Source organism: Thamnophis elegans, chromosome 8, assembly GCF_009769535.1.
Source record: "Thamnophis elegans isolate rThaEle1 chromosome 8, rThaEle1.pri, whole genome shotgun sequence".
NCBI lineage: Eukaryota > Metazoa > Chordata > Lepidosauria > Squamata > Colubridae > Thamnophis > Thamnophis elegans.
Window position 1 is genome coordinate 8,144,339 of NC_045548.1, and position 13,354 is coordinate 8,157,692.

Sequence of the window (13,354 nt, forward strand, 5' to 3'; positions counted from 1 at the left end):
TCACCTCCCATTTTTAAGTTTGTAAATTACATGAGAGACAATAAAATACATCATTACTGTGATATATATCAATATATATCAATATATATAGCTGGCCTCCCGACGGAGGGCGGCTCTGCTCTGTGGCAAAGGCAGCGAGGCCAGCCGCCTCCCCTGCTGCGCTCAGCTGCCTGGCTTGGCCCCCACGCCCTCACCTGCCTGGCCGCTGGTGGGCTCCGCATCGACGGGATGGCTATTGGGAGCGGCCACACCTCTCGCCCGACCACCGGTGCCGGGAACGTGGGCGGGCTCCCCAACTGCCGCGGCGCTGGAACGATCTTAACCAATACATTTTTATGTTTGTTTATTAGTCATATGCATAGAATTTCTCCTTATTTTCAGTTCAGTGTTTTAGTGTTCACTGTTTTTAGAATAGTGTAATTTTAATTTTGCTAACAATTTGAATGTAGGCCCCTCTTGATCTTGAAGCCCTAGGCTGAAGCCTAGTTAGCCTATAGGAAAATCCGGCCCTTGGTCAAGTGATCAAATTTCGGATACTTGGCAACTGGCTCATATTTATGACAGTTGCTGTTTCCCAGAGTCATGTGATCACCTTTGGAGACCTCCTAACAAGCAATGTCAATGGCGAAGCTAGGTTCACTTAACAACGGTGTTACTAATTTAGCAACTGCAATAATTCATTTAATAACTGTGGCAAGTAAGGTCATAAAATAGGGCTCAACTCAATTAACAACTGTCTCACATAGCAACAGAAATTTGGCACTCAGTTATGGACGTAAGCCGAAGACTACCTGTACTCATATGAACTTTGCTTTCGACTCCAATTGTCCACTAGATGGTCACTCTTCAAATATAAGTTTTGCCAACGTTTAAGTCCAAAAGAGTTTCCTATACAGTGAAGTCAGCCTTTCCAGAGTAGCCCGGAGGAGGAGGAGGAGGAGGAGGAGGAGGAGGAGGAGGAGGAGGAGGAGGTAGCAGTGGCAAGGAAATGATTTCATATCAAGGTATTTTATATTGGAATTTAGTTAAGCAGATGAAATCAGTTTAGACATAATTTACAGTACAATTTCAAAATTATAGAACCCAGTTGGCCATCTGTCATCTGCTGTCCCCAAATCCTACTTTGCAATCTCCAAACCACCCACACCACAAGCTGCCCAAATTTGGTAGCCACATTTTCAGTGACGTAATTTGTTAAAGACTTTTTTGTTAAACCAAAGGTTAGAACAGATGGGTTATGCCTGAATGGCGTTTTTGTACTCCCATTTCATCTCCTCACTGGTACCTCCTCGAATCTCTGTCATCTCCCCCAAACGGGCACAAATGTTTTCCCCATGATTAAATTCGGTATCTGTGGATGGTTTGCCCAGTAAATAAATGAACTAGAAAGTCATTTGCTGTCTGTAGAAAATATGCCTATTGCAATGGGGGAGGCAGGGAGGAATCCACAATCAAAATATCGGATAAGGTTTCTCCCCCACCCCCACCCCACAAAAAAGGCTGAATAGAAAATGGAATTCTTAATTCTTACTGGTTTTAAGTTTCTCTAAATTAAATGGGGGTGTAATTCAGGGTAAGCTGGAAGGATTCATAGTTGAAAAGGCAGTCAGAACGTCAGCTCCTATCAACTTCAGTGTTAAGATTAAACTTTGGCACTGCCAGACATGTACTTCCTAGCTGTTGTATGTCATTATAACACATTCATAATGGCTAAAGAACCAGACTTAAGTATTCCGAGGAGTATTCTGATAATCCTGCTTTCCAGCCTCATTATCAGAGGAATTGCAAAGGTTTTATTTTAAAAATAAATATTTTTTTTTCCCCTCCAGCTTTTAATAGGCAATTACCTTGACTCATGCCAGGGACGTGTTAACGCTATAGAGGAGTGCCAGGTGACACTTTCTCTGCTCTAAATTTTACACCGAGTTACCCTTTTAATTATGATTATCCAGACTTCCTGTTATTTCTGGCATGGTCATAATGCCACGCTTGCATCATTCCACGTAACCTGCAACATACATCCATTAAACAAACAGGCACTTTTATCTAAAGCTGGTATTTGCATAATTTTGGTACAAATAAAGAACGTGTGACCAACGAAGTGTCTAGGATGATATGTTCTTGGAGGCTGCACATACTGTGAACCACACTCAATACCATTGGTGTGGATTTATGTTAACAAAACTCTAAGGCAAAAAATTATTGGAAAATGATTCAATCATGGTTAGAACAAATGGCGGGAGACCAAATCTTGTTTAAACCGGAAGTTTTTCTCCTAGGTATAATACCGGAGGGGTTTAAGAAAGATACACTTTATTTAATTATTCATGTACAAACTGCGGCGCGCATGACTTATGCACAATATTGGAAAAAAGAAAATACACCATCAGAGCTAGATATAATCAGAAAAGTGTTGGCCTGTGCGGGAGCAGATAGGCTCACTCTTGAACTTAAAAATAAAGGGGAATCAGAATATTTTGAAGTCTGGAATAGATTTTATGACTGGTATAAGACAAGGTGACAAGACCAGAACAAACTGGATATATTGTGATTGGACAGAAGGAATGATAATGTATTTAGTAGGCTAATTGTTAATGGTTGTGACTAGCTGTGAATGTATAGTCACTCTGATTTCGCGGTACTGCACTGTTTTAAATGTAAAAATAATAAAAATATATTTAAAAAAAAAACTCTAAATCTTAATCCCTTCCATAGGAGCCCCAAAACATCTTCATAACAGCATACAGGCTAGTTAATTTACAATTTGAGTTGAATTAGTTAAATAAAGTTAAGGCAGTGTTTCTCAACCTTGGCAACTTGAAGATGTCTGGACTTCAACTCCCAGAATTCCAGACATCTTCAAGTTGCCAAGGTTGAGAAACACTGAGTTAAGGGTTATTTGTGTACAATTCTTTGGAATCTATCAAGGCTGACTCAGTTCCACATATTCAATAGCATGAAAGGGAACACAAGGCCCTTGAGTGTATGGTCAGGCATCATTTGTGCTAGTATGGGACTGGTCCCAAACTGTCCAGACATTGGCCCAAACTCTACTGTTCCTGCTTCTGATTTGAATTTTGATTTGAATACATACATTTAGAGGATAGGATTCGGAGGAATTGTCTAATTCTATTATCCCTGTAGTGCTTTGACTATTGGCCTGCTGCCAATCACCTCCAATAGACCGATCAGATCCCACAGATTAGGCCTCCTCCGAATTCCATCCGCCGGCCAGTGTCGACTGGCGACTACCCGGAGGAGAGCCTTCTCTGTGGCTGCTCCGACCCTTTGGAACAAACTCCCCGTGGAGATTCGAACCCTCACCACCCTCCAGGCCTTCCGCAAAGCCGTTAAAACCTGGCTGTTCCGACAGGCCTGGGACTAAAGAGCTGTTGCCCCCGTCTTGAATGGTATGACTGTTGTGTGTTTTTAAATTATGTATTGTTATGTATCGTTTATTTTTTATTTTTTGTCGGTACCCCCCCCTCTTCCCTGATTTGATTTGTTAGCCGCCCTGAGTCCCCTTCGGGGGAAAAGGGCGGCATATAAATATAATAAATGAATGAATGAATGAATGAATGAATGAATGAATGGCTGTTCGTCCCTCTTGGTTATTAACATATTAGCTGGATACCCATGCTTTGCTACGAAACCATGCGGTCGGGCCAGCCCACAGGCCGGATGAGTCACACGCTGGCCACACCCATATAGGGTAACTGGCAGTTGGAACAGGGTTCCTTTCGGGTAGGGAGGGGGAGTAGAGTGTCTAACTCCTTAGCATCGACGTGTCTTAATATAATACTGCATTTTCAACCCCACAATAATGTGTTTCATGCACATGCTTTGGAAGCAGATGCTTGAAATATCAGTTGCACCAACCTTATTGCCTGCATCAACTCCACCAAAACTTCTCTGCCCGGATGAAGGCACTTGGTAAACATCGTGGGCAGTGGGTACCTGGTAGATTCCCTGATTCAGATAAGAAGGCGGAACTTGATAGATGGGATCCCGAGGAGAGGAATGAGCATTTGGTACTTGGTAGACTTTTTGCTGATTAGGAGACTGAGTTGCTAGTCCTGAATTTGGCAAGTCCTGGTGGTGAGATGGGTTCTCTTGTACGGGGCCTACCAGAAGTTTCACACGGTTTCCAGGAACAATGCCTTGTCGTCCATGTAAAGAGCAGAGCCACCATCCTTCCAACCCTTCAGTGTTTTGTTCTATCACAGTCAAAATATCACCTTTCCGGAAGGCCAATTCTTCTGCACACTCTGGGACATTATCATAAAGGGCTCTTGCCATAAGGTTCTGTAGAGAAAACAGACAAGGGGAAGGAGAATTTAAGTATAACACAGCTAATTAGTTGCATTATCAAATTTAGGATAAATATGTTGCATAAATAAAACAACCCGAATACATCTGCCTTTACTTAAAAACATAGTTATTTTGCTAGTTGTGTGGAAATTAAATCTGTAAATTAAATCTTAAGATTACCAGTACTCTCATGAAGTGCATTTCAAATGTTTAATTTCTGATCGTTGTTATCCAGAATTCACAATTTTAGATTGAAGCACTCACTTATCTTGAACTACAGGAATTTACAAACTTCAAGAGGGCATGCACTTTGCAAATTGATAGAAGAGAATATTTGCAGTTCAGGATTGAACTGTGGAGTCCTTGATGCTGTCTGAGCTAGCACTGATGATAATACCTAGTTTGGTAATGAAACGTTTGCAAAAAAATAAAAAAATACCAAGCTCAAAGAATACCAAGGAGGACCCCACAGTTTGAAAGCTCCTGACACCACTTTTCTTGATATAGATTTTTTTTTAAGCCACTACATTTGTCTTTTCAACATTCATACAGTAGGATTTTCATTCTTTCCAATCATTTTCTTTCTCTTACTAATGTCCCACACTTCTACCGCAAACCCATCTTGAAAAAGCAACCAGCTGAATAACTGTGCAAATACAATTCCTAAATAGCAATCACAACAAAAATGATTCTGGATGCTTTTTTAAAACTAAACCAGAAACCTCCTGGGAAGGCAGGAGAACAACTAAAAACCTGATTTTTTAAAAAATCATGGGTAAAATGGTTGTTGTTGTTATGTTGTTATTATTATAAATCTATTAGCTACTCAATTTCAATGGATTCTTCATGAGGCTTCCAATTCTCCTCCAATCATTCTGAGCCACCAAATCAGAAATGTATAAATGAATTGTTTAGCAATAGCAATAGTTAGCAATAGTTAGACTTATATACTGCTTCATAGGGCTTTCAGCCCTCTCTAAGCGGTTTACAGAGTCAGCATATTGCCCCCACAATCTGGGTCCTCATTTCACCCACCTCGGAAGGATGGAAGGCTGAGTCAACCTTGAGCCTAGTGGGATTTGAACAGCCGAACTGCTGAACTGCAGTCAGCTGAAGTAGCCTGCAGTGCTGCATTTAACCACTGCGCCACCTCGGCTCCTGCTGTCTAATCCTTTACTAAATCCTTTAGACTGCTGTCTAATCCAGTGTTTTTCAACCACTGTGCCGTGGCACACTAGTGTGCCGTGACATAGTGTAAGGTGTGCCGTGGGAAAATTACTTTATATATAGTCAATATAGGCACAGAGTTAAATTTTTTTAACATTTTCTAATGGTGGTGTGCCTCGTGATTTTTTTCATGAAAAAAGTGTGCCTTTGCACAAAAAAGGTTGAAAAACACTGGTCTAATCCTTTACTCAGGAGCTAATTTTTTGTAAGCAAATGCTTTACGTAGTATGTTTTTTCCTGTCAGCTCAGCAGAGCATTCTTAATATCTAAAAGACTATTTTCAATGTTTTACTATTCATATTCCATCAAAGGTAGCTCCCCGCTAATTTTCAAGATACTGTGGGAAGTTATCATCCAGCCCTCTCCCAGAAAAAATGAAATATCTTAGGAAATATTGAAAAGTCAGAATGTTTCTCTGGATGTGAAAAGAAAGAAGCATGCTTTAAAAGACAGAATAGTTCCCTGTAGCTTCCTGCACATCCAAACTTTGTCAATAGGCCATTGAGAAGGCCAGGCTAGCCCACTTTATATAATAAAGACTTCCCCACTGCAGCTGCAGGGGGAAGGGATATTACTCAACTCTCCACATGGCATCTGAGAACTCATCTATACCTGGATTCAAAACAGCCTAGAGAGTAGTCCCCTGCATGGCACCATGGGAGTCTGACAACCAATCAGAATACATTTCTTACACAGGAACAGGAAACAGAGAGGTGGGACTAAACAGGGTATAAAAAGCCTAGCAAGCCCCTCCCTCAGCCCTTCTCTTCTTCTCCACCAACATTGAAGCATGTGATCACCTTTTCTGTTCAGGACTTCAAGCCATGTGGTCCTGTCCAACAATAAACCATCTTTCCAAGCAGCCTCCATGTCTCCAGTGTCTTTTTCCCCACTTGGATCCAAACCCAGAAGGACATTTCTTTCAACAATACCAAATAGAGTGGGGGAAATCAATACATTTAGAGCTCCCAAGTGCCTTTAACTTCCTGTTCTTTGAATCCAGTTTGCTCCTAAATCAGCTTCAATTGATAAGGAAGTAATCAAGCTAAAGAAAGACGGGATCCAATCTAGGTGTTGGCAGGAATCCACTGCAAAGCACCTTAGCTCTCCTCATCCTAATAGGTGGCAATGTTAGCCCACACCTATTTTTTTAAAAAGTCTGCTATCTCCATTCATAGACAAAATATGCCTTGCCGTCATCCCCTCTCTTTTTGGCATATGGGGCTGTCTGGCACCATCTATACAGGAGTTTGTCAGCCAAGCAGACTTTGAGAGAAAAGGAGACAAACTATATAGGGAGTCTTATTATTATTAGAAATCTTCAGAGAGGCTTGTTACGAAATATTTTCATTTCTTGGCTCTGCTAGATATTGCAAAGTACAGCTATTCATTTTGTGGCTTCAGTACTTCAAAGAGTCGCAAGCTCTGAAAAAACATGAGGAATGTATTACCTGGTCTGCTAAAATACACAAGACAGACAAGGCATCTCATTTCACCTATTTATAAGTTTTGCTCAAATTGCTGCTTCAACTACAAATAAATAATTGCCTACATTCCCTAAACCATAGCCGTTTAATCCATAAATGTAATAGGATGTGAGAATAACCTCGAGAAACGGGAGGAGGAGCCTCTATTATGAATAGGATTAGTATTCATAATGGTTTTTCCAAGCTTGGTCTACCTCAAAGGGCAGACAATAAATCACTGGTTAGATTTGTACAACACAATAAGCTGTAAAACATGATTTATTAACCACAATAGTCTGCTTCATGCAAGACCCCAAGATAAAGCCATACAAGTTAATTTATGGCTTATTGCAATCATTAAATCCAGCCACTCCCCAGAGGGGTTTACTTCAAAATCACAAGTATCTCAAAACTATGAGAGGAAGTGTGGTCTAGCGGTTAAGGTAACCAGGCTAATAAGTGCGAGACCATGAGTTCAAGTCCCGCTTTAACCATGAATGTCAGCTGGGTCACTTTGGACCAGTCACTGTTTCTCAGCCCAACCCATCTCACACGGTGGTTGTTGTGGGGAAAATAGGAGGAAGAAAATGTGTTGGATATGTTTGCCACCTTGTAAAAATGCATTTAAAAATAAATAAACTACAACACACTCGGTTTGGAAAACTGCATTACACACGCAAACCAATTTCACAATAAGCTTACTTTCTTTTTTCCCACATAGTGGGGGGAAAAAAAGAAAGAACAAGTGTTCTTTTCTGAATAATAAGCCACTTGATTAAAAGGTTTTAACACAGAAGTGATTCATATTCGTTGCTCACACCTTCCCGAAAGTATTTTTCATGAAAGTGGCCCAGAGGCAACTCTTCTTTTCTTTGGTGTTCTCCAGATGTGTTGGGGTTGCAATTCCAGAGCACCCAGCCTTTTGCCCTGTAGGCTAGAAATTCTGGGGAATGGATTTACAGTACATCTGGAAGGAGCAAGATAGGGAAAGCTGAACATCTGCATCGGCCATGGTACTCCATCTCTTTTGGTTGAAATAATACAGAGGATTCTGAAGAAAATATTTTTTTAAAAGCAAATAAATGATTCAAGATAGTATACGTTTGCAGAGTCATCAAGCATAATTCATATTAACTGAAGTATTTTAACTCAGATATTTATACATATTACCATCATTATACCTCCATTTAACTACAATTGTTTAATTGTTATCCCTCCTTCCCTCCCTCCTTCCTTCCTTCCCTCCTTTCTTTTCTCCTTCTCTCCTTTGTTTCCCCCTTCCTTTCCTCCTTCCTTCCCCCCTTTCTTCTCTCCTTCCTTCCCTCCTTGCTTCCCTCCCTCCTTCCCTCCCTCCTTCCTACCCCCCTTTCTTCTCTTTCTTCTCTCCTTCCCCTTCCTCCTCTTTACTCTTCCCCTCTTCTTCCCATTCCTCCCCTTTCCTACTCTTACATTCCCTCCCATTCTTCCTCTGCCTTTCCCTTTCTCCTATTCCTCTCCTTTCTCCTCTCCTTCCTATCTTTCCTTCCACTCCTCCCTCCATCCACCCTATCCGTTGTTGTGTTTACATATTACATATTACATATTTACATTTAGCTTTCTTAGCCTTGCATTCCTAATGCCTTTTTTTGTCGCTGTCTTAAATTAAGAACTAGATCATTATAAAAAACAAGCCAGTTTGATGAACAAGAATTGATTTGAACATTCTACATAAATGGCAGAAGGCATTTAACAGTGCTGTCAGCTAATTAAAGGAGTTTCAGCTATCTAATCACCTGCCTTTTGACAAATTATGAGCTAGATTTAAATACATTTACATATTCCCAAGATAATCAACGCAAATTTTAAAGAAAGTATATTTATAGTGTCATTCAATGTCAACCAAGAAATAAGCCCCAGGAGTTCAGTGGTATTTTTCTAAGTAAATGGAATATATTCTTGGCCTATTTGAAGTCTGATGCCAGCTAAATATGTATTCCTCTTCTTCAGAGTAATCTCTATCTTTATTTTAGACAGAAACAGATTTGGGCCATACCTATTTCTGCTGCAAGGGTGCCTATTTGCTCCGAAGAGTGAAAAAAAAAAGTTGGTACAATGGTTAAGACACAGAAAGCCCTGGTTCCACCACAAAACCGCGGACGACAAAATCGCGGTCGATGAAAGCGCGCATTTGACGTCATCACAGAACGACGAAAACATCGCGCTGTGATCGAAAAATGTAAAAATAAAGCGAAAACCTTACCCTAACCCCCCCAAACCTAACCCTAAACCTAACCCTAAACCTAACCCTTAACCTAACCCTAAATCTAACCCTAAACCTAACCGTTAACGTAACGCTAAACCTAACGCTAACCCTTAACCTAACGCTAAACGTAACCCTAACGCTCTAAACCTAACCCTAACCCTTAACCTAACCCTAACCCTAACCCTTAACCTAACCCTAACCCTAAACCTAACCCTTACCTTTATGTGAATCGGCTTGCTTTAATTTAATTTTTATTTCAATTTTTAATTTTTTTCGTCGCGCTGTGATGACGTCAAATGCGCGCTTTCATCGATCGCGCTTTTGTGGACCGCGGTTTTGACGGGTCACGAAAGCCCTGAGCTAGGAATGAGGAGTCCATGGGTTCAAGTCCTGCCTTAAGCATGAAGCCTGCTGGTAACTTCAAGGCAGTAGTTTCTTCTCAGCCAAATTGTACGGATTGGTCCAAGCAATTACCAAGAGTCTTACTACACATGCACAAGGCCATATCCGTGCACAAAGGCTTGGGAATAATGTGTATTATGTCCTTTTACCTTCATCCTCTTTTCACTGGTTGTGGCTGGCTCACCCACGTGGCCTATTAATGTTTCAACAATTTAGAATAGAATTCTTTATTGGCCAAGTGTGATCAGATGCACAAGGAATTTGTATCAGGCACATAAACTCACAAGTGTGGCTATAAAGAGCAAGTAATAGGTCATAGGCCATAAATCATAATTACAATCATAAATTATAAACCACAACTGATAAATCATAAGAAAGCAATAGATTTTTGTTGGAATACACGCTAGAGGAGGAACATGTCAAAGAAACTATGTTCGCCTGGGCGAAAAATTTCGGTTACAATGTGGAATTGGCTAAGTGGGAAAAACTCTGGCTACTTAATCAAAAACTAACAATGGCTACGGCGTATAAAGAAAACCTTTATAAGATGTTCTACGGATGGCATTTCTCCCCAGCACGGCTCTCCAAAATGTTTAAAAATCTGGCCCCAAATTGTTGGAAGTGTAAAAAAACACCAGGCACTTTTTATCATATGTGGCGGACATGCAATGAGGCAAAAAATTATTAGAAAATGACTCAATCATGGTTAGAACAAATGGTGGGAGACCAAATCTTGTTTAAACCGGAGATTTTTCTCCTAGGTATAATACCGGAGGGGTTTAAGAAAGATACACTTTATTTAATTATTCAGGTACTAACTGCGGCATGCATGACTTATGCACAATATTGGAAAAAAGAAAATACACCATCAGAGCTAGATATAATCAGAAAAGTGTTGGCCTGCGCGGAAGCAGATAGGCTCACTCTTGAACTTAAAAATAAAGGGGAATCAGAATATTTTGAAGTCTGGAACAGATTTTATGACTGGTATAAGACAAGGTGACAAGACTGGAACAAACTGTATATATTGTGATTGGACAGAAGGATTGGTAATGTATTTAGTAGGCTAATTGTTAATAGTTGTGACTAGCTGTATATAATGTGAATGTATAGTCACTCCGATTTCGCGGTACTGCATGTTTTAAATGTAAAAATAATAAAAAATATATTGGGAAAAAAAACCCTCTAAATCTTAATCCCTTCCATAGGAGCCCCAAAACATCTTCATAACAGCATACAGGCTAGTTAATTTACAATTTGAGTTGAATTAGTTAAATAAAGTTAGGGTTATTTGTGTACAGTTCTTTGGAATCTATCAAGGCTGACTCAGTTCCACATATTCAATAGCATGAAAGGGAACACAAGGCTCTTGAGTGTGTGGTCAGGCATCATTTGTGCTAGTATGGGACTGGTCCCAAACTGTCCAGACATTGGCCCAAATTCTACTGTTCCTGCTTCTGATTTGAATTTTGATTTGAATACACTTCCTTCTAAATGCATTGCACTGATGGCTTTAAAGACCCAAACTGCTACAATTTCTAAGCAAAATCTTTTGCCAACCTCACTCAGATTAACAGTGGTGGGTTTCAAATTTTTTTAGAACCTCTTCTGTAGGTGTGGCCTGCTTTGTAGGAGTGGCTTGCAAGACATGTGACCAGGTGGGAGTGGCTTGCCACACATGTGACTGGGTGGGCGTGGCCAACTTGCAAAATGTAGTGAAACTCACTTAACAACGCTCTTGCTTAGCAACCAAAATGTTGGCTCAGGAACTCTGGCATTGAAGTGTGCAAGTCTTAAAGCTGTCAGGTTACAAGACCCTTGCACCCCTAACCCTTTAGAAAAATAAACCACAGGGGTGTTCAAACTTGACAGCTTTAAGACTTGTGGACTTCAACTCCCAGAATTCCTCCTCCAGTCATGTTGGCTCAGGAACTCTGGCATTGAAGCGTGCAAGTCTTAAAGCTGTCAAGTTACAAGACCCTTGCACCCCTAACCCTTTAGAAAAATAAACCCCAGGGGTGTTCGAACTTGACAGCTTTAAGACTTGTGGACTTCAACTCCCAGAATTCCTCCTCTCTCTCTTCATCTTGATGATGTGCGGACGGGCGGGGGGGAGGGAGCTGGAACCGGTTCTAAACGGCACTGTAGATTTGTGGAACCTCTTTTACAGAAGAGGTTAGAACTGGCAGGAACCCACCCCTGCAGATTAAGGCATCATCCATAGAAGGGTAAAATTTTCTGAGCATGCTAGAGAAGGTGGGAAAGGAGCTAGTTCTTTTGAAGCAAGGGAAGTGAAAATAAAATAAAATTCTGAAAGGCCACGAGCCAACGCATTTCACAGAGCCAAAGGAAAGAGGCCAGTTAGGCAATAGGGTGGGACGACAGGGAGTATCCATCCTGTCCGATAAACTAAACAGGGAGAATGACAGTGACGTAAGCCGACCGTAAGAACCTAGTAAGGATATGCAGCCTCAGCGTAAACAGTAAAACAATAATCAATGCACCCTAAGTACAGTGGCTTCTTTAATATCTATTTGCATTTAGTGCAAAAGACAAGGCTGCGCATTGCGAGCTTCCCTGGGCCACGATAATTAATAAGAAAACTGCTGAAGAAGGCTTTGCCAGCCCTTTCCCGCCCTCCCTGGCACCGTTTGAAAGAAGGGCGAAGGAAATGCTCCCAGGCACGTATCTTTGTGTACCCTGAGCAATATACCAGGCTGATTTTTCTTTTTTCTTTTCTTTTTTTTAATAGTACAGACCGACACACCTACGCACACCATGAGTTTATTGTTAACCGTTTCCTTGGTAGCAATCACCTTTTCTGAGTAAAAGAGGCATCATTTCCACTATGAGCTGTTGTATCTTTTATCTTGGTTAAGGGTGGGTGGAGGGTGGGAAGGTTGGAGGAAAGGAAACATACATGATGTAAGTGTCTCAAGCAAAAGCTACAGCAGACCAGTGCCATTTGCCAAGATTGTTTTTAAAAAGAGAAAAGAAAACCAGGAAGAATTTGTAGCCGATCTTTTATAGGCTGTTTTATCTTCCTCCCACTGTTTGCCTTGATTTTTTTATTGACTCCAAAAGGGAGATTCGTTTGGCTGCCGCCCTTATGTTGTTTAGGAAGTTGCTGAAGGCCAGGTTCTTCTCAGGCCTTGGGTTTAATTTTGGACCTGCCAGTTTGCTTTGCCTGGCTTTATTTGGATTTTTTTCCACCCTCAGCTGAATTTTACTTGCAAGCCGCCCATGTGGAAGTCAGGCAAGCTCAGATGGCACCTGGCACCAACAAGGTTAGCTAAAATCTTAACAAATACCTCCCCAAAATGCTGGAAATGCGAATCAATACACGGAACATATTACCATTTATGGTGGATCTGTGAGGAGGCTAAAATCTTTTGCAAAAAGGATCAAAAATTGGCTGGAGGAAATAACAGGGGTTAAAATGGAATGGAAACCTGAAGTTTTTTAATTAGGAATTATGTCTGTGAAATACAAAAAAGAAATCCAGTATTTAATACTACATATAATGGATGGATGGATGGATGGAAGCTTTTAGGAGGCTCTCAAAGTAGATATGAAGTTATAAAACAAGATGATCTAAAAAATCTACGAGACCATATAATTACGGCAGCAAGGATTGCCTTTGCCCAGAAATGGAAAAACAAATTAATCCCAAGCGAAGATGAAATAATAAGAAAGATTATGGACT

At 40.8% G+C, this 13,354-nt stretch overlaps 1 protein-coding gene across 1 annotated transcript in view; it reads right to left on the reverse strand.

Annotated features, from left to right (window-relative positions):
• NEDD9 (neural precursor cell expressed, developmentally down-regulated 9) overlaps positions 1–13,354 on the reverse strand; it is an 86,788-nt gene that overhangs the window by 47,746 nt on the left and 25,688 nt on the right. The window contains exon 2 of the mRNA XM_032223349.1: positions 3,880–4,305. Coding sequence (XP_032079240.1) covers positions 3,880–4,305 — 426 coding nt within the window. The remainder of the gene's footprint in view (positions 1–3,879; positions 4,306–13,354) is intronic.